Below are 23,956 nucleotides of genomic sequence, written 5' to 3' on the forward strand. Positions count from 1 at the left end.
ACTTTTCCTAAGAATTTTAGATCTTCAGAGGAATTCTCATTAAGCTGAATTAAAATGCAAGCTTTATTTTAAAATGGAAACCTTTTTTGGTATTATGTTTCTATGTTGAGACTGAAATTTCATTATTTATGTATGATATCTTAAACAATACTTTGTGGCTATTAAAATCATATTTTCAAAACCTTTAATGACATTTCTAAGCACTTATAGTGGAAAAATAACTAGGAATAGAAGATGATCCCATACAGCTTTAGATGACAGTACAGATGTGTTGAATGATAGTTTTCAGATTGTATTTATTTATTTTTAATCGAAGAATAACTGCTTTACAATGTTTGGTTGGTTTTCCTCATACAACAACACAAATAAGCCATAAGGATATTATCCACTCTTTGGTGAGCCTGCCTCCCACTTCCCGCTATCCCACCCTCTAGGTCGTCACAGAGCTCCATGATGGGCTCCTCGTATTACATAGCAACTTCCCACTAGCTAGCTATTTTGCATATGGTGGTGGCTATGTTTCAATGCTACTCTCTCAATTCGTCCCACCCTCTCCTTCTCCAGCTGAGTTCACGAGTCCTTCCTCTACATCTGTGTATCTATTCAGTTCAGTTCAGTTCATTTCACTGGCTCAGTCGTGTCTGACTCTATGCAACCCCATGAACCACAGCACGCCAGACCTCCCTGTCCATCACTAACTCCTGGAGTTTACCCAAACTCATGTCCTTTGAGTTGGTGATGCCATCTAACCATCTCATCCTCTGTCGTCCCCTTCTCCTGCCTTCAATCTTTCCCAGCCTCAGGATCTTTTCAAATGAGTCAGCTCTTCACATCACATAGCCAAAATATTGGAGTTTCAGTTTCAACATCAGTCCTTCCAATGAACACCCAGGACTGATTTCCTTTAGGATGGACTGGTTGGATCTCTTGCAGTTCAAGGGACTCTCAAGAGTCTTCTCCAACACCACAGTTCAAAAGCGTCAATTCTGTGCTCAGCATTTTTTATAGTCCGACTCTTACATCCATACATAACTACTAGAAAAACCTAGTCAAGGCTATGGTTTTTTTAGTGGTCATGTATGGATGTGAGAATTGGACTGTGAAGAAAGCTGAGGGCTGAAGAATTGATGCTTTTGAACTGTGGTGTTGGAGAAGACTCTTGAGAGTCCCTTTGGCTTCAAGGAGATCCAACCAGTCCATCCTAAAGGAGGTCAGTCCTGGGTGTTCATTGAAGGGACTGATGCTGAAGCTGAAACTCCAATATTGTGGCCACCTCATGCAAAGAGTTGACTCACTGGAAAAGTCTCTGGTGCTGGGAGGGATTGGGGGCAAGAGGAGAAGGGGACGACAGAGGATGAGATGGCTGGATGGCATCACGGACTCAAAGGACATGAGTTTGGGTGAACTCGGAGAGTTGGTGATGGACAGGGAGGTCTGGCATGCTGCGATTCATGGGGTCACAAAGAGTCGGACATGACTGAGCGACTGAACTGAACTGAATGTGCTGAGAGTGCTATGTCTAGATGATGGAAAAACAGTGAGGCTTCTATATATATGTATCATTTTAATCTTCTGCAGCAAATATGTCTAACAAAACATATAATAAATATTATTTTTAAATATACAATGTTTGACCCTGTTTATAAGAGAGGCCTTTTTAATATGATAAAATTTACTTTAGTGTAATTATTTCTCCCAGCAAACCAAATGCTTGTAAGCAAGCATTTCCTTGAACAATGCTAATTGTTTTTTAGACATGAACTAATCTTTTTTTTATTTTTTCATGTATTTATTTATTTTTGGCTGCACTGGATCTTATTGCTATGCTCAGGCTTTCTCTAGATACAATGCACGGGCTTCTCATTGGTGTGGATTCTCTTGTTTTGGAGCATGGGCTGCAGAGCGTGTGGGCTTCAGTAGTTATGGCACACCGGCGTAGTTGCCCCATGGCAGGTGGGATATCCCTGGACCAAGGACAGAACCTGTCTCCCCTGCATTGGCAGGTGAATGCTTAACCACAGGCCCAACATCAAAGTCCTAAAAAAAAAAATTTTTTTTTGAAAGGGGAATTCCAGGCAGTTTCTACATTTGCAGTAATCACAGTGATTCAACAGTAACAGAGTGAATTTATTCAATGGTCCCATACACTGAGCATCCAATGTCCATGACTTTAATCCTCATTTGTTGCTGTTGTTCCATCACTCAGTTGTGTCCGACTCTGTTACCCCATGCACGGCAGCATGCCAGGCTTCCCTGTCCTTCACTATCTCCCAGAGTCTGCTCAAACTCATGTCCACTGAGTCGGTGATGCCATCCAAGCATCTCATCCTCTGTCACTCCCTTCTCCTCCTGCCCTCAATCTTTCCCAGCATCAGGGTCTTTTCCAATGAGTCAGTTCTTCCCATCAGTTGGCCAAAATCCTTGTTGTCCAAAGGACTCTCATGAGTCTTCTCCAGTACCTCAAATGATCTAGAAAAATAATTAGTATGAAATTATTGCCATTTTAACCATCTCCTGAACGTGCCTTGCTTTATTTTAGAAAACTCATTTCCAGATTTCCTGCTTCTGCTTAGAAGAAGTAAGAGAGCAGGCTGACCAAGAAATGCATCCTGGCCCAGGTCTCTAGCTAGGAACTGGGGTTTGTGTTGTGGGGTGGGAAGGTGGAGCTCTGCAGAGCCTTTGTGTAACTGTGGCTTTATTAGGGTAGTCACGGGTCTAGAACAAGCTTGACTTTCGGCCAAAGCACCTCATGTGATTTTCAACGATTATAAAAGGAAATGAAAGGGAATAAGATGTAGTGTTCTGGTGCTATACTCTGTTTTTTAAAAGCAGGATGGTTATGCAGAGTCTTTGAGCACAGCAAAAAGGTTTTCTTATTTATTTTTTTCCTCCTCCTATTTATAGCCAGATCAAATTCTTGAGAAATCTAGGTAAGGGGCCGAAGTTGAGGTTAATTGGTGTTAAATCCAGGAGAATTGGAGGAAGCCAGGAAGATGGAAGAAGAAGTGGATGGGGCCGCAATCAGTAAAACCGGCTGGCACCCTCCTCCTGCAGCACACCCCTCTGAAGTGTAACCCACGGTGCTTTGTCTTCAGTCAGTCCCTCCCGCTGGCCCCACGAGGCCAGGAGAGCGACTCAGCTTTGCCCACTGAGCACAGGGGTGGTTGGCCCAGTTAATCTGCCCTGTGTTAAGAAATTGGGCCTGCAGCCCAGCACATGGGGCGCCAGACCCATCCATTCTGCGTGTTTTGGCAAAAGTGGCTGAGGATGACAGTCCAACAAATACCAAAGCTGCTTCTGATTCCAGACTCACTCCTGAGTGCATTTTCTTTTAAAGTATAATCAGGCTCCCTCCTGATTGCACTTTGTCTCAGATTGCATAATAAACATGCTTTTGTTTAAAAAATTGTTTTGCATTGTCACTTCTGAGCTATGTTGATGATATCGTATCTGAAATAGCAACAGAGTTTGGTTTTTTGTTTTTATTTGCACTCAAGCAGGGTTCTCTCTTCAAAGAAGTCAGAAGAATGACCTGAGAAGTGTCATGCTTTTGGAGGCCAACGCTAAGGTGAAGGATATTGCAATATCCAGGGAGAGGATACTTCTAAAAGATGAACTTCAATAAGATACTTTTGAGCATATTTTCCATGGGGTTGTAGTAGATGAAAAGGATCCAAATATGGAGAAGAAATGGCAACCCACTCCAGTATTCTTGCCTGGGAAATCTCATGAACAGAGGAGCCTGGTGGCCTACAGTCCATGGCATCAAAAAGGGACAGACACAACTTAGCAGCTGAACAACAACAATACACAATCAGGCAGATTGTGATTTGGGGAAACACTGCTTGATGGAAATGTAGAATAAAATGTAGAGTGAGGTGACCTAGCAATATGGAGCATAGCATTTTGGAAGAAATTAAAAGTGTATAGAATAATAGTTGCAAATATTCAAACAACAAAGTCTGTGGCTAAAGGAAAAAAAGAAAAAGATCCAAATAAAAAAAGCAAGTATTTGTAAAAACAGTTAAAGATCAAGCTTCTGAAATTCAGGTGACAATGATACTCACTGAGAGTTGTAAGCTATGAGGTCTTCATCACAGAAATCTTCTTCCTATCAGCAGGGTGTGTATAGAAGGAGAAAAGCCCATGGGGATATTGGCTTACATGAATTCGGAGAAGGCGATGGCACCCCACTCCAGTACTCTTGCCTGGAAAATCCCATGGATGGAGGAGCCTGGTAGGCTGCAGTCCATGGGGTCGCTAAGAGTCAGACACGACTGAGAGACTTCACTTTCACTTTTCACTTTCATGCATTGGAGAAGAAAATGGCAACCCACTCCAGTGTTCTTGCCTGGAGAATCCCCGGGATGGGGAGCCTGGTGGCTGCCGTCTATGGGGTCCCACAGAGTCAGACACGACTTAAGTGACTTAGCTGTAGCAATAGATTGGTTTTACGGCAGTGTCAATTAGTAGAGGCCCATAATCCACAGGTGGTTTCTCAACAAGACTTGGTTCACATGACTGTTCAGATTGCCTGAGGAATGAGCTATCTGTCCAGCAGGGGAGTCATCCACCAAGATGTGGCTGTCGGGAACTGTATCGCTGAGGACACACTTCAAGTTAAGATCGCAGACAATGCCGTCTCCAGAGACTTGTTCCCCATGGACTATGTCATTGCCTGGGGGACAATGAAAACAGGCGGGTTTGGTGGACGGCCCTTGAAAGTCTGGTTAATAATGAGTTCTCCAGTGCCAGTGACCTGTGGGCCTTCAGAGTGATGCTGTGGGAGCTAGCTTTTGACTCTGGGCCAAATGCCCTACGTGGACATGGACCCCTTTGACATGGCTGCGTGCCCTAAAAGACGGTTACCTCGCTGTCCTGAGGACCTGTTTGCTGTGATGGCTTGCTGCTGGCCCTTCGATCTGGAAGGGAGAGCCCAGTTCTAGCAGCTGGTCATGTATAGCCACCTCTGCCATGTCCTGATGATAACAGATGAGTCACTAATTGCACCCCATGTTCAGCAATATATCTTGAAAGAAAAAGATCAAAGAATTTGTTCACCTGCCTTAAAACCACCACAGGTAAATACTATTAATAATCTTGTTTTTTCCTCTTAACATTTTTAAACACTTTTTTTTCAACATTTTTTCATTTCCTTAATTATTTTGCTACAATGTTACTTTTGATAACTCCCTAACATACTGTATGGGTCTAACACCAGTAATTTAACCAGGATCCCACTGGGAACATTTTAATTATTTTGAAGTTTTTGACAATTGAATAATACTACAAAAACATTTTGTCACATAAATGTCTATATGTGTGTTAGACACTCAGTTGTGTCCAACTCTTTACAACCCATGAACACTAGGTTGCCAGGCTCCTCTGTCCAGGGGATTCTCCAGACAAGAACATTGGAATGGGTTGCCATTCCCTTCTCTAGGGGATCTTCCCAACCCAGGGATTGAACCCAGGTCTCCTGCATTGCAGGCAGATTCCTCACCATCTGAGCCAGCGGGGAAGCCCAAATGTCTCTATAATCCATGATTATTTAACAAGGCTAATAGGTAGACTAAAATGGTCATTAGTGTGGATATGGTTTCAGCAACTCAGAGAATGGAGCAAAAGCCAAGTGCTTATTAAGACATTGTCTGGACACTCTCCAGGGAGGGAGGGGTGGAAATCCTGGGAAGTGGTTTGCATCAGGAAGATTCCAGACTCCTGTGGGATCGTAGCATAATGGAGGACAGAGAGAGCTGTCAAAGCCAGAGACCTTTTGCTGTGATTCAGCAGGGAGAGCATGAGGTGTGCCCTAGGGGACAGAAAAGACAAAAGAAACCAGAGGAAGAGCAGTCAAGTGCTGAGACATGGTAAAACCTGAGTCTGAGGAGTCAAGAAAAAAGAGGCAAAGATGACTCAGGACCCAGGAAAGGGATGGGTGAAAAGTCACTTCATGTTCTTGTGGAAATCTATTCCAAAAACTGAGTGTTGTATTTTCTATTTGTCCAACTCAAACTATTGGGGGATGTAAAAAAAAATCTTTAAAAGTTTATATGTATTTAATGAAATTCCATAGACTGAATGTTTAACATCCAGGCAGAGAGACTGTGTGCACCCTGTTTATCTTTAGTACTGGGGACAAATTTCTGGCCTTTAATCCTATTATCTTCAATTTATAAAATGGACATGACATTTTTCAGACTTGCTTAAAGTTTAAGTTTTTTGAGCAAAGATTGTGGGCAACTTTGCTTAAAGGCTGTTTGGTTAACAGGACTTTTCAGGTGGTGCTAGTGGTAAAGGACCCTCCCTGTCAATGCAGGAGACCTAAGAGATGCTGGTTCCATCTCTGGGCCAAGACGATCCTCTGGAAGAGAGCATGGCAACCCACTCCAGTATTCTTGCCTGGCGAATCCCATGAACAAAGAAGCCTGGTGGGCTAAGGTCCATAAGGTTGCAAAGAGTTAGACATGACTGAAGCGACTTAGCATGCAACACGCCTTAGAAGAGAGAGGTTGGCTACTGCCCTGTAGGGACTAGAGGTTGTCCCCTGCCGATCAGGGCCATGTACTCATATTCTAGGCTTCTTTCCTCCAAAAGAGACTTTGTTTCTATTCCAGAAGAAAATACAGGATCTTTCTTACTGAGGAGGAGAGCAGGAGTAGATGTGTCAGCCATCTATTTAAGCTCTGAGTTTCACAACCTGGAATTGATGCATAAACCCCACTGCACACACAGGTACACGTGCCTCTACCCTCTCCCGCTGTGGGGAACCAGGGCTACGTTTACTTGGCAACGAAACAGTCTGATCCTTGATCCAGAGATCTCATGACGGGATGGTGTGTGCACAGTTGGCTAGCATGTATGTTTGTATGCATACACATACACTTGTATACTGGTATATACATGCTACCCAGGTATACATGCACACTCATAAAGACTCACATAAATAACTGTGGTAGGGTAACTCATTAACTCGCAAGTAGGATCTCAGACCTGTCAGAATTTCAGACAAAATACCGAGAAATGATCAACAGAAGCAGTGGGATGTCTCAAGATCAAGGTAAAAGGATGGTGACTTCCCCTCCCCCTGCCCCAGTCACTCACTTGCTCTGATGAAACAAGCCGCCATGTTTTGTTCAGCCCTGGCCTGCTGCGATTCATGGGGTCGCAAAGAGTCGGACACGACTGAGCGACTGAACTGAACTGATGGAGAGGTCCAGGCTTCCCTGGTGGCACTGGGGGTAATGAACCCGCTTGTCATTGCTAGAGACCTAAGAGATGCCAGTTCAATCCCTGAATCAGAAAGATCCCCTGGAGGAAGGCATGGCAACCCACTCCAGTATTCTTGCCTGGAGAATCCCATGGACAGAGGGAGCCTGATATAGGGTCGCAAAGGGTCTGACACAGCTGAAGCGACTTAGCAGGTACACACACACACATATGGAGAGGACTGGGTTCCCTGGTGGCTCAGCCGTGAAGAATCCGCCTGCCAATGCAGGAGACTTGGGTTTGATCCCTGGGTTGGGAAGATCTCCTGGAGAAAGAAATAGCAACCCACTCCAGTATTCTTGCCTGGAGAATTCCACGGACATAGGAGCCTGGTAGGCTACAGGCCATGGGGTTTCACAGAGCTGACATGACTGAGTGACGACTAAACAATCAATGGAGAGGCCCACATCACAAGGACAAAGGACAGCCTCCTGCCAACTGCCCCAAGAACTGAATCCAGCCCCACCTCATGTGTAAGCTTGGAAGCACGTCCTTTTCCATTCAGGCCTTGAAGGGACCACAGCCCCAGTCTGGTGAGACTCAGTATCAGAGAACCAACCTACACTGAACCATTAGAAATGGTGATGTAATAAAGGCTGTGACAAACCTAGATGCCATTTTAGAAAACAGAGACATCACTCTGCCAACAAATATCCGTCTGGTCAACACTCTAGTATTTCCAGTAGTCGTGTACGGATGTGAAAGTAGGACCATAAAGAAGGCTGAGCACCGAAGAACTGATGCTTTGTTTAACCGTGGTGTTGGAGAAGACTCATGAGAGTCCCTTGAACAGCAAGGAAATCAAACCAGTCAATCGTGAAGGAAATCAACCCTCAATATTCATTGGAAGGACTGATGCTGAAGCTGAAGCTCCAATAGTTTGGCCAACAGATGGGAAGAGCCAACTCACTTGAAAAGACTCTGATGCTGGGGAAGATTGAAGGCATGAAAAGAAGTGGTCGACAGGATGAGATGGTTGGATGGCATCATCGACTCAGTGGACATGAGTTAGAGCAAACTCTGCGAGATGGTGAAGGACAGGGAAGTCTGGCATGCTGCAATCCACGGGCTCAAGAAGAGTCGGACAAGACTGAGTGACTGAACAACAAGAATAAGACTGTAGTTCTAAAACACTAAGTTTTAGGTTAATGTCCACTAATACGTGCTCTTACCTAACCTGTAAAACTGCTCAGATGCATCCCATATGTGAAATGTTAGTCACTCAGTCATGTCCGACTCCTTGTGACCCCATGGACTGGGACTTGCCAGGCTCTTCTGTCCATGGGATTCTCCAGCCAAGAATACTGGAGTGGGTTGCCATTTCCTTCTCCAGGAGATCTTCCAGACCCTGGGATTGGACCCATGCCTCTGCATTGCAGGCAGACTCTTTATCATGTAAGCCACCAGGGAAGCTCAAGCCTGTTGATTATATAATATTGCCCCTAACACCCTCACCCCCCACCCCCCACCCCTCAGCTTCTCATAAAGTGTTAACAGACCTAAAAACAAATGGAGGCCAGGTCAGTCTTCTCCATTCAAGGACAACTTAGGTGATCTGATACAGGGGTCTCACACAGGCAACACTGCTTTTCAAGAATTTATTTTCAAGTAATTATAAATTCACCTCTTCCTCCTGATTTGTGATCTAAAATATTTTTCTTCCCACTCCTGATATAATATGTAATCGTTCACAGGCAGGAGTGGGGGCAGTCAGGGGGTGTCCAGCTCTGCACGAGCACCTGTGCTCTGGGAAAGGGGACAGGGCTGGGACCACGGGGCTCCCCCAGGAAATCTAGGTGGGTGGGGGATCCTATCCTAAGGTCCAGGGGAAGGGAGTTGTGTCTCCATGAGGTTGCAGGGCTGAGCCACCAGACCCACTGTGATGAGGATGCAGAAAGGACAGCAGGGACAGAAGGGGAAGGTGGCCCCAGAGTGGCAGGAGGCTCACAAGTGAGGGGCCACAGAAGAACCCCAGCAAGCAGGGCCCCACCAGCCCTTCCCAACAGCTCTGTCAGAGCCAGTCTGCACCTCCAGGGAGCCCAGCAGGCCCAGACAGGACTCAGAGACACCACAGAGGGGAGGCTGTGCAGGAGCCTGGCCAGGCTGGGGCCTCTCTCCCAGGGGAAGAGTGGGGAGGAGGTGGACAGAGGAGGGGCTGAATTCCAGTCCCCCAGGAATCTGGCATCTGGAAATCTTGAGTCAGAGCAGGAGACACACCCATGCAAGATGAGCCTGAGGCATAAAGGGGAGAAGGAAGGAGTGGGTCACACAGCAAGAACACACCCCTGTACCCTTCACTCAGAACTGCTCCAGAGAACCAGAGGATGGGGGAAAAACACACACATGCCTCTTTTTATATACAATTACATATTTAATTTGATCACAAATTCATACAATTGTATATTTATGGAAAACTATATAATTTCTAACATTTTGATAGTTCTTATACTTTTTATAACATTCCACATTTGTCAAATTGTATAAAACTATATATAAAATTATAATATTTGTATATAACATCACATATTTAATTTGGTCACAAAGTCATAAAATTGCATATTTATATAAAATTGCAAAATTTTTATGTAACTGCCATGTAATTTGGTCACAAATTCATCCAATTGCTTATTTATATAAAATTATAAAATTTGTATATAACATTGCATTTTTAATTCGGCCACAAATTCTTTAAATTGCAGGTTTATAGAAAATTGCAAAATTTGTATATAACACTGAATATTCAATTTTATTCAAAATCATAAAATTGCACGTTTACTAAAATTATAAAATTTGTATATGATATTGCATATTTATTATTTTTATTATTTTTGTATATTTAATGAATTTTTATTATCCAATTTTTAGATGAGATATATATAGTATTACGGTTGCTTTTTAAAAATTTTTTTAATTTAAATTTATTTATTTTAACTAGAGGCTAATTACTTTACAATACTGTATTGGTTTTGCCATACATCAACATGAATCCACCACGGGTGTACATGTGGAAATTGCATATTTAATTTGGTCACAAATTCAGTACTGAGGAGAAACCTGAACAGGCATCCAGTCTTCAAGTAACACTTTAAATTGTAACATTTGCATTGGCATACAGCAGTAATGCTTCCCGGATGGCTCAGCAGGCAAAGAACTCGCATGCAGTGCAGGAGACACAGGACACGCGGGTTCGATCCCTGGATCGGGAAGATCCCCTGGAGTAGGAAATGGCAACTCACTCCAGTATTCTTGCCTGGAGAATCCCATGGACAGGGGAGTCTGGCAGGCTTAGTTCACAGGGTCGCAAAGAGTCGGACACGACTGAGCGACTAAGCACCCACCGGAAAGCAACAAAGGAGTCAAGTTTCACTTTTCTTGAAGGTTCTCATTAGTAAAACACACAATAAATGTGTACAAATGAATATACATGACAAATACTGACAAGGCTGATACTCTAATGGGCACTCAAGGAAGTCTTCTGAGAAAGGGACAAGTGACCTGACACTTGACTATTTACTTTTTTAAACTGTTTTACAAATGCACATGCTTTTTGTAACATATAGGTGACAGTTTCAAATTTTATTGTATCTTATTTATTTATTTTAGCTGTGCAGACTTCACTGCAGCACACAGGCTCCTCTACTGTGATGTGCAGGCTCTACAGCACATGGGCTCAGTTGCGGAGCACATGCTTAGTTGTGGTGTGTGGGATCTCAGTTCCCAACCAGAGACTGAACCCGGGCTCCTTGCATTGGGAGTGCAGAGTCTTAACCACTGAACCGCCAGGGAAGTCCCAGGAATTCATTTCTATCTCCTCCTGGGGATGAAGGCAGAGTGTCCTGCACAGAAGGAACAGCAAAGACAGGAAACACCTGACTTCCAGGAGAGGGAGGGACATCAGGGCCAGAGGGATGTACCACCAAGACCACGGGGGTCGGCCCTTCTCAAAACACAAGAGAACTCCACACACTGTATCCATTTGTACCTACATTTTAGGCAATTCCAGTTTTGACCACACCAGTCACATCAACCTTGGGAAGACAACATACAAGCCTTGAGATGGACTAGACCAAAAACCTCCCTGAGAATTGCTTCTGCTATTAAATTATCCTGCAGTGATTGGAATACTATGGAGAAGGGTTTGGCAGAAGGTAAAAAAAAATAAATAAATAAATAAAATACAAAACCCTAATATAGCAGGCATTTTAGGTCAGTTCTCACAGTATTTAAGAATCATCATTTCTGTGTCTTTTCTGCAGAAGGTCAAAGCTTACAGAGGGGTTGAGATCCTTAATCAGCCAATTCAAACACAAAAAGGCAATTCTGGGCTCAGAGCACCAGTATCAAGGGGGGCCCATCTAGTGCGGAGCAAGCCAACACTGAACATAACCAAGGAGCCCATCCATTCTTCCTCCCAGAAACTATGGCAGATCCTTGTCCTCTCTTCCTTGAGCCCAGATGGAATGAAGGTCACTGATAAGAGCAGACGTGACACAGAAACTATCTGACACTCATATCTAACCCACGTCCCACCCTAACCTCCCAGATGAGCAGGAGGAAGCCCGGGGAATGACAGCCCAGTTCACGGTCACCAGACACAACACGGGGGTGCCAATTCTGCTCCCTCTCTGCTCACTTGTTAACATCTCTCTATGAAAAATACAAATATTCACCCAACTATAAAGTTGACATGTTTAAAGCCTGGACCCTGAAGAAGTCGCCAGGCAATCCCAAAGTGGTCAAATTCCCCCAGCAGTGGGCTTGCTCTCCTTTATTGCTGTTCTTGTTTTGTAGGTTTTTGTTTGTTTGTTTTTGCCTCATGGCTCGTGGGATCTTACTTTCTGACCAGGGATTGAACTCAGGGCTCTCAGGGCAGAGTCCTAACCACTGAACAGCCAGGGAATGCCCTCCTTTTGTATTTCTAGTTTATTTAGATTGCCAGTACTCAACCAGGTAGCCCACATAAACCTAGAAATTATATTTGCAAAATGTTTTTCTACACATACATATATATGCACAAACATAAAAGTACCAAGACATATAAGATGTTTGCACTTTAATGATGTATATTACAAGTTACGGGGCCTCCCTGGTGGCTCAGTTGGTAAGGAGTCTGCCTGCAGTGCAAGAGACCTAGGTTCCATCCCTGGGTAGGGAAGATCCCCTGGAGAAGGAAACGGCAACCCACTCCAGTACTCTTGCCTGGAGAAACCCCATGGACAGAAGAGCCTGGTGGGGACAGTCCATAGGGTCGCAAAGAGTTGGACATGACTCAGTGACTAACACCTTCATTATAAGTTACATCATTAAATGCATACATACTAACATGAATGACAAATTTCAAACAAATACAAATAAAAACTAGAAGTCTATTAGCAGTGTGTCCTGAACTGAAAGACTGAGGTCCTCAAACGGTCAGGGCACAGCAGAGCCTGTCTCACTTTCTTCATAAACATGTTAATACTTTCCTGAGTTCCGCAGGCACTCTTGAATTGTCTCATTTGTCAACCTTTGCCCCAGCATTTCCAAGGCATCCATCGGGGTGTTGACTGAGGTCCCCTGTCCCTTCTTGGTGACTGGCAGCATCACACAAGGCATGTGGAGAGACCCAGGCCTATTCTCTGGTCACAAGGATCTCATTTCATGTGAGGCCCAACTGCCTCAGGAGCGAATCACAGAAGTCACAAGGAAAAGATAGCTGCAAACTCACTGAAGAATAGCTTCAGGCCTAGGTTGGGGGAAAGTCACAGAGACAGAGTTGGAATGGGCTTTCACAAAGGCAAAGGACCCTCAATTCAGGCCTAGACTTCAGGATGGGAACCTGAGGAGCTCCCCCTGCTGGTAATCCTGCTGCTCTGCGCCCCTGACCTGCTTCCCAGCAGCAAACAAGCCACACAGGCACTGGGCATTGGACTTCGCCAGCACCCAGAGCAGTTGGGGGCAGTCCAGGTCAGCAGAGAGTCCTGCCCCAAGCAGGGGATGCGGGCCCATCTGGAAGAGGAGACTGCTGTCACAGAGGGAGAAGGCATCTGTGATATGAGACAGAGGGTGGGACAGCGAGGGGCAACAGACCTCAGAGGAGGGCACCTGCCTTTCTCAGGAGGGTGAGGCCTCCTGGCTGCCACCTCTGCACTGGGGACAAAGCAAAGGCCTGGAGGGAGGAAGGTCTCCGGCCTCACACCCCGCTCGGCCTCACTGCATGACACTGCGGTAGAGCTGGATGGGGACAGACTCCGAGCAAGAATTTAACCTTAAAATGGAGCAAACACCACCCGCCTCATGGACTGTGCTGCAGATTCAACGCTGTGTGTGTGAAATGCTGTGCACACCACCATCCACAGTACATAAGGAGGGCACCCAACACAAGTTTATATTCTCTAACAGTTACACTGAAAACATGAAAAATAACAATACTAGTTTTCATAAAATATGGTACTAACTCAAAGTATTCTAAAAAATTTCCTTTCAATATGTAATATAGATAGCTAATGGGAAGTGGCTTGATAACACAGAGAGCTCGATCCGGTGCTCTGTGATAACCTAAGGGAGGTGGGATGGGGGCGTTGGAAGGAGGCTCAAGAGGGAGGGGATATATGTGCACCTATGGCTGGTTCATGTTGCTGTACAGCAGAAATAAGCACAACATTGTGAAGCAATTATCCTCCAATTAAAAGTAAGTTAAGAATTTTTTCACTGCAATATGTAGTGTTAGCTGCTCAGTTGTGTGTCTGACTCTTTGTGACTTCATGGACTGTAGCCTGTCAGGCTCCTCTGTCCATGAGATTCTCCAGGTAGGAATACTGGAGTGGGTTGCCATTCCCTTCTCCAGGGGATCTTCCTGACCCAGAGACTGAACCCTGTTCTCTTGCATTACAGGCGAATTCTTTACCATCTGAGCCACCAGGGAAGCCCCTCAACATGTAATCAATATACAAAAAAAAAAAAAAACTGTTAACGAGACAAATTATAGTCATTTTTTCTACCAACTCCTTGAACTACAGTATCGAGTTATATACTACAGCTCATCAGATTTAGCCACAGTTCAGGCGCTCCACAGGGCTCCCAGGTGGCGCCAGTGGTAAAGAACCTGCTTGCTAATGCAGGAGATGTAAGATGTGGGTTCGATCCCTGGGTTGGAATGATCCCTGGAGGAGGGCATGGTAACCCACTCCGGTATTCTCGCCTGGAGAATCCCATGGACTAAGGAGCCTCACAGGCTACAGTCCATGGGGTTGCAAGGAGTCAGACATGATTAAAGAGACTTAGCATGCATGGACAGGTGCTCCACAGCCTCCCTGGGCCAGGGGGTGCCCTGCTGGACAGCACAACCTCTTGGATGTCTCAGAGTGGGTCAACCTGGCCCTGAGCAACCAGGGAGGAGAGAGGATGGTGGAGGAGGGAAGGACAGGGAGGTGTTAGGGGCCACTGTTAGAGGACAGAGGGGTGCAGGGTGGGAAAAAGAGGAGGGGGCAGGGAGGGAATTAGAGTCCCGATGGTTCATGGACAAGCCATCCCCTCTCTGAGTTGCCCTAACCGCTATGGAGACAGAAATTAGGACACAGTCCCTCCTCCCTCCACTCCTGATCCCCTGCCCAGGAAAAAAACACTCACTTTCAGTGGCGTCTGTTGGAACCAGCAGCCATCTTCTCCTCTGAGATCCTTCAGGGGCTGCTGGTTTCTGTAAAACACAATGGAGAGCAGCCTTGGTCTTAACCGGGGGTCCTAGGTTACAGAACTGAGCCTAGTAAACCTTGTTCTGAAATTCTGGCAGATGCAGCCATAAGCAAATCAAAACCAATGCAGGACCTTTGAGGGGAGCAGACAGAAGAGTCATTATTTTATATACAATTGTGTTCTTATAAACCTCTAATGGTTCAACAATAATACTTAAATGTGAATGTGTGGATGGATGAATGTTAAAAATTATGACAATAAATTCTATAATGAATTATGAGTTGGATAAACTCATCAGGTTATAGAACATTGTAATACAAAGATACAGCCTCAACAAGAAACGAGCAATTTACTGAAGAAAAACACACATGGAGTTGAGGTATTATAAAACTCTTAACTTAAAATGCTAACTCTTTTCATAAGAAAAATATAGAATAGCTAAAAGATCTCAATTCCTCCTAGATTAATTTATAAATTAAGGTAATACTCAAAAACCTCAAAACTATTGAAATGATACGACCCCAAACTGTAAACGTCTCTGTATGTGTATGTGTGTGTGTGTATCTGTGTATGTATACATATATTATATACATATGTTTAGTCACTCAGTCATGTCTGACTCTTTGCGACCCCATGGACTGTAGCCTGCTGGGCTCCTCTGTCCATGGGGATTCTCCAGGCAAGAATACTGGGGTGGGTTGCCATGCCCTCCTCATATATATATATATATATACACACACATATATACATAGTGAAAATACTTCAGTATGTTGACAAAGAAATTTTACTTCAAGTAGATTCAACAATACTTTTGAAATAAATGTGAAATTCCCACTATGATGAGGAACGGCTTAAAAGTATGTAACAGTCACACAGAAAAATATTATGTAGCTCTGACTCCATCACTCGGTCAGTCATGGGAGGAGTGATTACCCTTCGCCTGCCCTGTTCTAGACAGGGATGTGGTGACAAGACAGATGAGAAGTAGCATCAGAGCTGCCAGTGGACCAGAGCAGGGGGTGGGCTCCCTTCCCCTCCATGCCCTGGTCTCTCTCCAGAGCAGGGGGTGGGCTCCCTTCCCTCCATGCCCCGCTCTCCCTCCATCACCACCTCCCCAGAGAAGAGGAGACCTGACCCATTGCCTCTCCCTGTCTCTACCACAGTCCCAAGCAAGCAGAAGGGCCAGAGCCCCACACTCACCAACAGGCAGTCTGCTTGCTGCATCTCGGGACTGGGCATTGTCTTCTGTCAGCTTCTTTTCCTGCCAAGGGACCAGAATGGAAAGTCAATCTCCATTGGTCAGCCTGTTGTTGTGTGCATGGTCCAGAGCCCCAGACCTTCCTGGGGGACATAAGTGCCAGAAAAGGGCCTCGAAAAAGCAAGGCACTGACCCAGGAGTCACAAACCCACAAACCCCTAAGCTTCTAGGGGGAGACAGTGGGTTCTCCCTTCCCACCTACACCTCTGCTGTGCCCCCCAAGTGGGCATAGACTCAGCACATCTAGGCTCTGATGATGGCACCCAGACTCTGGTGTGATGCTAAGGGGAACTGAGCACCCCTGCCTGACACCCCCCACGCCCCAGGGCTACAGAGTGAGGGTGTTTCAAACAGTAAGGACAGGGCCAGCGCTGCCAACTAGCCTTAGGACAGCTCTCAGCAGGCCAGTCTCCCTCCTACATTCAGCCTAGAGCCCCCAGGCCAGTTCAGAGGGTCAGGGACAACAGCATAGGACAAACCAGAGACCATGTCCACCCTGGGCTTTGTTGTGATGCAGTTACTGAGGGTCTGAGGCCGCCAGATGCTGGAGAAACCGATCACCTTGTGCCAGCACTCATTAAAGGGACCTAGAAGAGAAGAGAAATCCACTGAGTGGTGGCGAGGGCACTCTTGCTGCACCTCCCTTCCTAGGGACAGGGTGCAGGTTGGGGGCTCAGACACTGAACAAAGAGCCCTGGGCCTGTGACTGCAAGCGGGACATTCTGAATCTGGAGAACCCTCAGGGAGAAGAGAGGGAAGAAAATGAAGTAAAATGAAACCCATGTAAAATTTCTGTGCAGTGCTACTGAACCACCCTCTTCTGCCTCCTCCCACCAGACTCGGCCAGGGGGAAGAGGGGACCGTCAGCTGAGTTGGGGGCCCGATGTGATCAGTTTTATAGGACCAGGTGAGGTGGGAGGAGGAGGGGTTTCTTGGGGAACAAGATCAGAGACAAGCCAGGAGGAATAGGAGGATTGGGGAGATGGAGGAGGGAGCCAGCACCTCCTCCTTCTCTTCTAGAACCTCACCTTTCAAGCAGCACCATACCATACATCCGATTGGGACAGCGGTGATTACAAGTCCAATTACAATTATTGCAATCATCAGCCTTGAAGGAGGGCCTGAGGAGGGAGAGGGAGTAATGGGTAGTCTCTGGCTCATGGTTGCTCTCCAGGAACTGGAGCTTCCCCATGGGCCGGGGTACCTGATTCTTGGTCCACACAATTGATGTTGCTCCAGGGGGTACAGTCCATAACCATGATCTTCCCATCAGGGCACCTGGGTACAGACACAGGAGGACCCATCAGGGACAGCTGGCTGGATGAGGAGAAAGAGGGGGCAGCTTCCCGTCCTGGGTCCCCTGACAAGACAGTGGAGGGGAGACAGGCTCTTGCTGTCTGCAGGGGAGGGTCCCCTTACTCCCCCTCCCTGGGCGGGAGAAGGATCCAGGATTGTGTACTGCGGCCCCCAGGCTCCTACTGAGTGTTCAGAGCTGTCCTTCAGGAGCTGGGCTTCCTCTGAAAGGCCCTCCTGGCCTCCCTGGGCTGCACGGGAAGCTCTGTGAGGGGCAAGGGGGGGCCTCGTCCAGGTCAAGGGTCAGAAGGGTGTGGGCACAAGTTTGACTCATCCTCCAGTCAAAGTTAATATGAGGCCCTCTCATCCACCTGTTGACTCTTACTACCAATCTCAGCCAATACTGGAGCGTCAGAGGATAGTGAATTACTATTGGCCCCCGAGTCCCCGAAGAGGAAAGATTCAGGTGCTACTGGGGAACAAGGGGCTGGGTGTGAGGCCTGTCAAGTTGGCTCCGGTTTTATAGGAACCTTGAAGGAGCACACACATGGCCTCCTCATGACTTCTGTCTGCTGTCAGCACTTCGGTCTTTCTAGGCCCCTCCCGAGGAGACGTGGGAAGGGGCCACTGGGAAAGCCGTGCAGGACAAACAGTGGTGGTAGGGAGCACTGCTGCAGGCTCAGGAGACCCCACAAGCACAACGAGCTCTGGGAGGTGGGAGGGGCTTCATGGAAGCAGGAGACAGAAGTGGGTACAAGGAAACTGGGGTCTCCTGTGGGTTGGAAGCCCCCCTAGGCTCCTGTGTCTCACCCGGTGCTGCATTTTTGACAGAATTCAGGTGCATCTTCTCCACGGAAAGTGCCAGGTTTGCACTGACACTCAGTGTCCTTGGTTGGGGTGCAGCGATTTTTTTCTTCTTCTCCTAGAGACCAAAGATAAGGTTTTGAGAGTGTGTTTCCCTCATATGTCTCTCAACCCTTCTTCACAACCCAGATCTCCATCCACTCAGTTCAAGAAGTAATTCGGAGGGCTTGCTGGGTGGTCCAGTGGTTAAGAATCCGCCTGTCAAAGCAGGGGACGCAGGTTCCATCCCTGGTCTGGGAAGATCCCATATGTTGTGGGGCAGCTAAGCCCGTGTGCCACAACTACTGATCCTGTGCTCTAGGGCCTGTGCACCACGATGAAAAGCAACAAGGAGTAGCCCCCCTCACCACAACTAGAGAAAGCCCTTGTTCCACAACAAAGACACAGAACAGCCAAAAATAAATGAATTAATCTTTTTTTAAGTAATTTTGTGGTCATTTTCTGTGGCAACACACATAGACCATCCATAGAACAGCCACTGTTCAGGCGTCACCAATAGAGGCATAAAAGGGACTGTGCATCATTACGGATTGCATCAGGGTTGGGAAGAGAAATGAGAGAGCCCAGAAAGAAGTGGGCTGGGGTGAGGTGTAATCTGAGACGCTGTGGATGGAGAGGAACCCTTGGATGATGTCTCAATGGGTGATGCCCTGCCGGAGAGGCAGAGGGACCTCAGGTCATGAAGGCTGAGAGAGGCTGAGACCCCAGAGCAGAGGGCATGGCGCCCGCAGGAGCCTGGCCCAGGATCAGACACATGACACAGCTCAAACCCAGCCCTGCCCCACTCCCCCAGGCCTTCTGCACTGTTACCATCCAGCTCCCTCCATCAAGGGACACGTTATTCTCCTCTTTCCAGCTGTGTTCTGAAAGACTTCCATACCAGTTGGCATGCGTTATGCAAATAACTTCTGTTTTCATTATTTTACTGACCTAAGACAAGATGAAAACCTAGCTGGGCTGGAAATCAGATCTCTGACTCCTCGTCCCATTTAATCCCATCTCATCACCCAGCACTCTAACTGCAGGCGTGGGGGACCACAGGTTCTGTACCTGATTTGCAAGTCGTGCAAAGTAAGCAAGAAGGGAGGGTGTTTGAATGATTGGTGTAGTCTATCCCATCGGTGCATGGGGCACAACCTCTAATGGCTTCTTCCATATAGAATCCTGGGAAGGAAGGGAAAAGCTGGTGAGTAAATCCCCGCAGGATACCCTGAGGCTGGCAGTGTGGCTGGGGAGGCCTCTTTTGGCCATCTGTGGAATCCACAAGGGGAACTCTTCTCAACCGGGCTTTCATCTTTTGATTCTTCATCTAACACATACCCTAGACCAGTACTGCCAACAGAAATATATTACAAGCCACGTATCCAAGTCACATTCATAGCTGGCACATTAAACAGTAAAAAGAAAGGTCAGGGGCTTCCCTGGTGGCTCAGTGGTAAAGAATCTGCCTGCCTATGCAGAATACATGGGTTGGATCCCTGGTCTGGGAAGATCCCACAGGCTGCAGAGCACCTAAGCCCACGTGTCACAAATACTGAGCCTGTCCTCCACAGCTCGGGAGCCACAACTACTGAGCACACAGGCTGCAACTACTGCAGCCCGTGCACCCGAGAGCCTGTGCTCTGCAACAGGAGAAGCCCCCCAGGGAGAAGCTCAAGTACCGCAACTGGAGAGCTGGCCCCCCTCTCCACAACTAGAGAGAACCCATGCAGCAACACAGCCTCAGGCACAGCCAGAAATAAACACACAGACATGAAGACAAGGGTTGGAGACCAGTCCTAGAATCTACCTGGTGGACATAACTTCTGCTGGGGGCTCCGTTCCAGTGGGGCTGATGACTGCTGGTGAATTTCATCCTTCCTTACAGACATGGCTGAAGCAGCTTTGACCTATGGGGACAAAGCAGGGACAGGCATGAGTGGCTTCCACACTCTCACCCCTTCTAGGACCCACCCCACATTTCCTTGACCACTACATGCAAAATGAAACACAACTGGGATCTTTCTTCCCAGCTCTAAACTCTCATTCATGTTTGTTCTTTGGCCTTTTGTGCCAGCAAGTAACTTACACTTAAGTTTTTCCCCCTGTATTCCTTCCTCTTAAAATATGTTTATTCCAGAAAGTATGTGCTCAGATACGTCCAACTCTTTGCAACCCCATGGACTGTAGCCCGTCAGGCTCCTCTGTCCATGGGATTCTCCCAGCAGGAATTTTGGAGTGAGCTGCCATTTCCTCCTCCAGGGGATCTTCCCGACCCAGGGATCAAACTTCAGTCTCTTGCATCTCCTGTGTTGGCAGGCTGGTTCTTTACTACTAGTACCACCTGGGAAGCCCAGAAAGTATGGGCAAGGAAAATTTTTTTTATAAGAGAATACAGAAACCATAGAGATCCCCTGGATTAGAGAAAACATCCATTATTTTGTGTCTTGACTTCTTCTATTTGACCGTATGTGTGAATACGCTCAGGTTCTCTCTTTCTTTCTCACATGTGCGTGCACACATACACATACATTTTCACAAATGAGGGTTCTGTCATGCATACAATTTTTCATAATCAGGATATAGAATCACATACTGAGTAATGGACTTGTGGCTTTAATCCAACACGCGGTCCCCAAAAGGAAGCTGTCAGTGTTCCACAAAATACCAGAATCACATGGAGAAAGAAGAAATAGCAATACAGGGTTTTTAGCCAAGTCTCTGTGCTAAAATGGAGAAGGCAATGGCACCCCACTCCAGTACTCCTGCCTGGAAAATCCCATGGATGGAGGAGCCTGGTGGGCTGCAGTCCAGGCGGTCGCTAACAGTCAGACACGACTGAGCAACTTCACTTTCACTTTTCGCTTTCATGCATTGGAGAAGGAAATGGCAACCCACTCCAGTGTTCTTGCCTGGAGAACCCTAGGTACGGGGGAGTCTGGTGGGCTGCCGTCTATGGGGTCGCACAGAGTCGGACACGACTGAAGCGACTTAGCAGCAGCAGTTAGCACTGTGCTAAAAATGACACAATGGGGCCAGTCTGAAATCACTGGAGCCTGAGGCTTCCACCAGGATTAATGTGTTGATGATAGTGTTCTGACGTTCAGGGTTGTATTGTCATTTGGGGGGAGACTGTCCTCATTTGTGGGAAATATACATTCAAGTGTCCAGTCATGGGATCTGTCATGTCAGCAGCTATGTTTCAGATGATACAGGAAACAAAGGGTTTTGTATAGTTTTGTAACTTTAATCTGGGAGTGATTTAAAGTACAAAGTGACATGAAGAGGAAAAAAAAAGAAAGAAAAACAAAGTTAAAGTGGAAACAGCTTATGTTGAGCCCAGTTCTACTGCCTGGATCTAAACAAGATAAAATGCCACCTGTTAAGTATTTGGGGACAGCTAAGCTCATATGTGTCCCTAATCATCCCTTCCCCAGTCCGGGCCTCCTCCGAGTCACCCCAAATTGGTGGACTCTCCTTTCTCTGCCCTCACAATCCTATGCCTTCCTTTCTTCCCTGGTTCTCCTCTCACAGACTCTCTCCCTCAATGTTTTGCTACGAACAGTTTCAAACATCCAACAAAGTTGTAACATTCATTCACTAAACTCTTATATGCTCACCACCTAAGTTCTGTAACCTAGGTGTATCACATATTTCTTTCTCTATCCATCCCCTCTGTCCATTCTCCTAAGTGTCTCATTTTTATGATGAAATTCATATCTGCAACTCTTAATACATCGGCATTACGTCAGTAACTCAAGCTCAGTATTTCTTTACAGTTTACTTTAATGTTAAGATTTCCAAAGAAAGACGTCCGTGCACAATCTTAAGGGAAATCCAAACCCTCTATCTAGATCATGGAAATTAGCTTGCTTCAAAACATTCCCTCATGCCCCTTCCTCAGTTATCCTAATCTCTAATGTGACTCCAAGAGGGAGTGGCCTTCGTCATATGGAGGAAGGTCCCTTCTACCCTGATAAAATGAGACTTTTTTCTGACAGTAAAGACTCTGCCTGCAACGTAGGAGACCCAGGTTCAATCCCTGTGTCAGGAAGATGTCCTGGAGAAGGGAATGGCAATCCACTCCAGTATTCTTGCCTAGAGAATTCCATGGACAGAGGAGCCTGGCAGGCTACAGTCCATGGGGTTTCAGATTGTTGGGACACGATTGAGCAACTAACACTTTCCCCTTTTCATTACAGGGGGTTAAGTGTCAGTTCAAATTCTTTTTCTGCATCTGTTAAGCTGTTCATATAGCTTTTCTCCTTTACACTGGTTTGTGTGTGTGTGTGTGTGTGTTACATTTTTAATTAGAGGATAGTTACTTTATGTGATGGTTTCTGCCATAGTTTTTAAAGATCTAGAATTTAGTTAACTATTTGCTTTGTAAAGGAATTTTGCCTCTGCTTTTAGGAAGGGTATTTAAAAGTATTTTTTCTTCTTTTCAAATGTTTCCGTTAGGTTTAGGTATTAGGGTTATGTTGGCCTTAGAAGAACTAGTGAAGAACTCCTGTTGTCTGAAAGAATTTGTGTCAAGATTTGTGTTAGTTCTTTTCTGGTCTGAATTTTTGTGCCCTCCCCTATGTCCTAACGTGGGGGTCTCCTGGTTATCCACTCCCAGTCTCAGCAATCTCATGGATCCTTGAAACACTCTACTGGAATGGAAGAATCAAAACCATGACACTGTGGTGCCCCATCTTTACTTCTTAGAGTGGGAAAGTGTTAAAGTTCAGTGTGCAAGTGCGTGCTTGCGTTAGTCGCTCAGTCGTCTCCGACTCTTTGCGATCCCATGGACTGTAGCCTGCCAGGCTTCTGTCCGTGGAATTCTCCAGGCAAGAGTACTGGAGTGGATTGCCATCCCCTTCTCCACAGGAACTTCCCAACCCAGGGATCGAACTCTGGTCTCCTGCATCACAGGCAGATCCTTTACCGTTTGAGCTCAGTGTGCAAGGGTGCAGGGAAATAGGGCACCCTTGTGGACTCCTGGTGTGAGTTAAAATGGTCCAGTCTCCTTTGGGAGAACAGTTTGTCATTATCTAGGCAAAAGCGTAAAATCATCTAACCCACTGACCCAGCAATTCCACTTCTAAGGAGTTACCCAACAGACAATGCACATGGCTACACTGGATACTTGCCAGGCACCCAGACCCATTCATCACGTGTGTTCAACATGAGTCCTACCTATTACAAACCGATACTTTAAAAACGAATTCTATACTTCCTGTGAATACAAAATGCTATTTCTTTCCAGATTTTTGGTACTAATTTGGTCAATGAAAGATGTGTATTTTCACGATTCCTGTAACTTTGTTAGACCCTCAATTTTTTTTTTATTTGACCCTCTAAGCAGCTTTGAAAAGAGCCTCAAACAATGCAAGAAGGCGGTGCCAAGTGTGCACATTTTTCCCCATGGTGAGTTTCTTAAAAATGCACACTCAGGGACGGGGAAGCCTGGTGGGCTGCCGTCTATGGGGTCGCACAGAGTTGGACATCAGTGAAGCGACTTAGCAGCAGCAGCAGTGCTGAAACACATCCAGAGCCTCCAACTCCCCCTGAAAGAAAGTGGTGAGAATCTGACCCAAGCTGAGTTGATTGGTGGTTTCTATTCATAAAGCGCAAGGA

The 23,956-nt window shown here is 46.3% G+C and overlaps 1 protein-coding gene across 14 annotated transcripts in view; it reads right to left on the reverse strand.

Annotated features, from left to right (window-relative positions):
• Positions 1 to 9,619: 9,619 nt before the first annotated feature.
• Positions 9,620 to 23,956, reverse strand: part of LOC147367378 (tumor necrosis factor receptor superfamily member 10A-like) — a 38,821-nt gene continuing 24,484 nt past the window's right edge. For 2 of the 14 annotated variants that reach the window (XM_086416370.1, XM_086416363.1), the window contains exons 2-10: positions 20,145 to 20,244; positions 19,406 to 19,519; positions 18,302 to 18,413; positions 17,403 to 17,476; positions 17,227 to 17,319; positions 16,685 to 16,785; positions 16,141 to 16,201; positions 14,878 to 14,944; positions 9,620 to 12,994 (exon numbers count right to left, since the gene is read on the reverse strand). In XM_086416370.1, coding sequence (XP_086272496.1) covers positions 14,928 to 14,944; positions 16,141 to 16,201; positions 16,685 to 16,785; positions 17,227 to 17,319; positions 17,403 to 17,476; positions 18,302 to 18,413; positions 19,406 to 19,519; positions 20,145 to 20,244 — 672 coding nt within the window. In that variant the 3' untranslated portion in view covers positions 9,620 to 12,994; positions 14,878 to 14,927. Of the gene's footprint in view, positions 12,995 to 14,877; positions 15,073 to 16,140; positions 16,202 to 16,677; positions 16,786 to 17,226; positions 17,477 to 18,301; positions 18,414 to 18,754; positions 19,006 to 19,405; positions 19,520 to 20,144; positions 20,245 to 23,956 lie in introns of those variants that run through there. The other 12 variants (XM_086416371.1, XM_086416365.1, XM_086416364.1 and 9 more) reach the window with 9 other exon arrangements.

The sequence above is a fragment of the Bos grunniens genome, chromosome 8, assembly GCF_055505025.1.
Source record: "Bos grunniens cultivar Pamir isolate PY7600 chromosome 8, Bosgru_T2T1.0, whole genome shotgun sequence".
Classification (NCBI taxonomy): domain Eukaryota; kingdom Metazoa; phylum Chordata; class Mammalia; order Artiodactyla; family Bovidae; genus Bos; species Bos grunniens.